Raw genomic sequence first — 4492 nt, 5'->3', positions numbered from 1 at the left:
GAAAGAAACATTTTCTCTTCGACAAATTCGTCGCGAGTTCGGTCCGATCTTCTCTTGCGACAAACACAGTTCCATATTTCCTTATTGTTACTTGTTAGACTCGAAATACCAACCAACAGCTGATTAGAACGAGATTAAAAGAAGAGGGGAAAGGAGCGGCGGATACAAAACGAAAGAGGCAGTGATAAGATAGTAATGATGGAATATATAAGTGTATTATTACTTTGTCCGGTGCATAATGTTAAAAGTCAATTGGCCGGCGTGTGAGAGAAGTTCTTTGTGCTCATGTAAGAGAGTGTACAAAGCGATTGCTCATTTGTTACGTATGCGATTACGGGAAACGTTAGTGCCAGCTCAGCGTCAAAGAGGATTCATTAAAAACTTTGCCGTCAGAGTCGATCGCATATGCGCGACGCAACGTTGAAATTGACGAAATCGGCAAGATCGACGTACAACCACAAATCGCTTCGATCTCGTTGAAAGCAACTGATTAAATTAGAGACATTACTTATGAGTCGTACTTTACTCAAGAACGGAATGTGTCGATACGTATTTGTTGTGCTCTGTGTATTTGCTTTTCCGAAATTGAAACTAGAAATTTAGGTGGAGCAGAAATAATACTTTTTTAAAGATATTTCTGATAAACACACACAACATGCCCTAGAAACCACCTAGAAACCTGTTTTTCCTTCTTTCTGCTAAAACGAGTTAAAAATTTTGTGGTCGGCTAAATAAAAAAATTTTCTTTTACCGTGAAAAAGGAGACGGTTTATTGTAAAACTAGTTAAAAAGAAAATTTCCTGCGATTCGTAAATTCGCTACGTGATATGTTTCTCTCCGAGTCGAAAAAGCATCGATCGAACGATAAAACTGATGGAACTTAACGTCTAACAAGAAAGTAAGGAAAAAGACGCGGGCTCCGTTTCAGATCGATAGAGAAGCAGAGAAACTACAGAAGCCGGAAGTGACTGCGGAACAGCGCAGCTACGAGCATGCATTTTAGTCGCTTCATTTCAACCTTTGCAGAGAGGGACACCCCGTTCTACGCGATCTTGGAAAAGTCTCGGGATGATCCCGATGAACCACGAAATTAATTTCCTTTCAAGTTTTTTAAAATAGTATCGATTTCACGCGCAAATTTGAAATATTTTCCAAAATCGAATATATATATTTATCGACAAAAAAAAAAATAGATTGGAAAAACAATACATTATTGCAATCAACTAATAATAATTTTATTAACAATCATTCAATTCCGGTCTTTTGTAATCCTAAACTTGAATCAAATAAGTTCTCCGACAGATAATTTATCGGACGAATGTTGACGATACTTTTTCTTTTATTTGGCGATAGAATTGTAGTCGAAGCGAAACATCGACAAGTGATCAACGTATCGACATGTCAGATATTGGATCCGCCGGCTAGAAATTCCTACAGGAATCCCCTACCGGGCTTGCCAAATACTCCAGCTCGTTGTGTTTACCCGCAAATTTAATTTAACGTCACTCTATGCCATGTGACATTGTTGAAATTGTACGTCAGCGAAATTTACTATGTCCGCAAAAGAACCAAGTATTACACGAGAAGATATTGCAACGTCGGAAATTAGCACACGCATACTAATTTTGCCAATTGCGATAAGATATATTCTTCGTTAAGAAAAAAAATTACAAAAAGATAAAAAAAAGTTTGACGAATAAAAACGCCTACATACTTAAACAAACCGAGAAAGAGGAGTGAATTAGGAAACTGAGTCCAGACTTGCCTCTAACGAATTTACGAAATTGTGGAAGAACCTAATGAGAAAGGAAGAAGATAACGATTTATACGCGAAGAGAATATTCAAAGGAGGAATAAATTGAAGCAGACTTGCGGAAGATTGATACTACCGGGTATGACACACCGAAGGAGCCCCGCAAAATTTTCCCTCTCGTCTAAATTCGCTCCGTTGCGTTGCATCGCGGGAATGCTAGCGACTCGTTAGAAGCGCGGCGACGCGCATCCACCAGCTCCATTAATATGTGAGAGAGCCAGCCCTGCCTAAAAAGTGACTTAGCAACTCCAATGCATACTAAGCAAACCTGGCGCTATATCGGCTGCTAGCTTGTGTGGATGGTGTACGTGTGTGTTTGTATCTGTGCAAGTCTCTAGGCGGCCCCTACCCGATCCAACACATCTTTCGCATCGCGACTGTCGGCGCCCATCTTCACGGGCCAACAGCAACAACGTATTCAACCTAATATATGTATATATATAACCCAGCAACGCACGCATACACACATATCTAATCGCGCATACACGTATGCGCATATACAGGGCAATAAAAGGGATTACGCGGAATAAATCCTCAAGTTTGCGTACATTTTGATCCTTTAAGCAAATTGGCTTTCTCAAACGTAAGTATTTTCAACTACGAAAATAAAAGAAAATATATTGTAGCAAATCTGAAAAATCGCGAAGATACGAAAAATAGTCGAGGGAGAAAAGACGACTTTTTCGATCGCGTAATAATTTTCGAAATCAAACATTATCGTCCATAAAATTTTTTTTATGCATTCGGGTTGTTTTAGAATCTGAAAAATCGCGAAGATACGAAAAATAGTCGAGGGAGAAAAGAAGACTTTGTCCATAAAATTTTTTTTATGCATTCGGGTTGTTTTAGTCAAGAATCCCTGTATATGGCATCATACCCATTCTGAAGCTCAAGCACATTCCTTCACCGGTATCCTTTCTCTCTCACTTTTCTCTCGCGATATCATTCTCACGCTCTTTTTCTTTCTCTTCCTCTTTCTCTCTCGTAGTGAGTGTGAGTATGCGGAAGGTAAGATGCGCATGCATTCATCGGGATGCAATGCCGTGGCTTGGAATTGCATAGAAGCGAGTAGCGGACTCTAGTAATAATTTCATACGTTTATACGTAGCTTCCGCGAATGGAAAGAGGTGAACATTCAAGAAATAAGATCTGCGATTGACAATACTGGAAAGATTTACGTTAGAAATGCAGAAACAGCATCAAACAAATGCAAGGAACATTAAACAATGACATTAGATATCATAATAAAAAAAGAAACAAAATCTTTGATCATTGTTTAATTTTATTTTCTATAATCAGTCATAAATAAAAAAATAAAAAAATATATATATATATATATGACTAAAATATCGCGAAAAAAGAACTTTGTTTTTGTCTACTTTTAAAACCATAACATAAAATCTCCAAAATTTACTGATTCAATATTCAAAATATTCGTCAAAAAAATACTAGTTTCTAAAAAAAATATATAAAAAAAATTAATTAGTCTAAAATATTTGACATACAAATAATATTATGACAATGGATAAAACTTTTTAACCCATAATAACATAATCAAATTCACAAATCTAAATACATAAACTCGATATGATTTCGGAATATCCCCAACAGAGTTCATCGTAAAAACGTTTCACTTCAACCTCACCTTCTTTGTTTTAGGATTGTTCATTGCATCAAAATTTTTCTTTTGATCAAATTCCGAGCCACAGCTTAAGCGTATGATTTTCTAGGATAAGCTCATGCTATATAAGTAAACGCGGATTCCAAAAAGCATTACTAATTACTGATCAACTACGAGAATCGACTAACGAGAGGAGGTTGTATAAATATAGAGAGTGCTCTAAGGAGGATCTACGTGAAATTTACCTGATGCATCGGGTCGTATCCCATGGAGCCGTCGTTGTACGGCTGCGAGCCGTAATCACTGCCGTTTATTCCCATGCTGTATCCGGCCATGTCTTGCGGTCCTCCGGGCGGCGCCGGCGACATCATCGGCGTCGGGGTGCCCTGGCTGGCACCGCCCATGCTGTATGGCGATGCTCCTGCAAAAGCTGCTGTAGAAACAATCGCGGTGCATACAAAATTCGAAGGTGCGATTTTTTAAGCGCCACAGCGATATTTTGTCTCTCTGTGTCTCGCGCGCTTATGCTCCTTTTATTATCAAAGGATCAAAGGTAACATGTTAGCGTATTAGTGGTGTTTTCTTATTTATTATTTTATTATTAAATTATATCGCGCAAAAATATATAATTAAAAAACGACGTTGTTATCTATTGGGTTTGGATAATTCACAGCTCTTGAATATAAATAAACGCATTAATGATTTCCATTCGTTGAAGGGTAAGGTTTCTTTCTCGTTAGAAATCTGATTCTTCTCTACTTGAGATTTGTATAAACGTACACCCGGTTTCTAAAGCCGAATATCCGACGCTTGTAAAACCTTCGCGCCATTCGAGACAAGTGTTGTTACGCAGGATTGGATAGGGAGGTCGTTAGAATTCCGTTTCTTTAATTACGAGAGGACCGCGGGCCGTTTCGTCGCGAACGTGGTCGAGGAAAGACAAACGCAGAGAGTGCTGAAAGAAATGCGAGAAGCTCGGAATCTGCTCTATCCTCATCCCACTCATACCCTCTCTCGTCCACCCTGGCTCGTGTTCTCCCCCGTTCGTTTCTCCCCCC

The 4492-nt window shown here is 38.7% G+C and overlaps 1 protein-coding gene across 9 annotated transcripts in view; it reads right to left on the bottom strand.

Annotated features, from left to right (window-relative positions):
- The window catches only part of LOC115244219 (homeobox protein extradenticle), a 59552-nt gene that overhangs the window by 17401 nt on the left and 37659 nt on the right, over positions 1-4492 (bottom strand). For 6 of the 9 annotated variants that reach the window (XM_029821683.1, XM_029821681.1, XM_029821682.1 and 3 more), the window contains one exon: positions 3680-3867. The exons of 1 other annotated variant lie outside the window; for it this stretch is intronic. In XM_029821683.1, coding sequence (XP_029677543.1) covers positions 3680-3867 — 188 coding nt within the window. The remainder of the gene's footprint in view (positions 1-3679; positions 3868-4492) is intronic. 2 more of the 9 variants (XM_029821678.1, XM_029821680.1) reach the window with 1 other exon arrangement.

This window comes from Formica exsecta, unplaced genomic scaffold, assembly GCF_003651465.1.
Source record: "Formica exsecta isolate Colony F162 unplaced genomic scaffold, ASM365146v1 scaffold80, whole genome shotgun sequence".
In the NCBI taxonomy this organism is placed as follows: Eukaryota; Metazoa; Arthropoda; class Insecta; order Hymenoptera; family Formicidae; genus Formica; species Formica exsecta.
The sequence above is the reverse complement of the archived record's forward strand: the minus strand, read 5'-3'. Positions and strand labels throughout refer to the sequence as shown.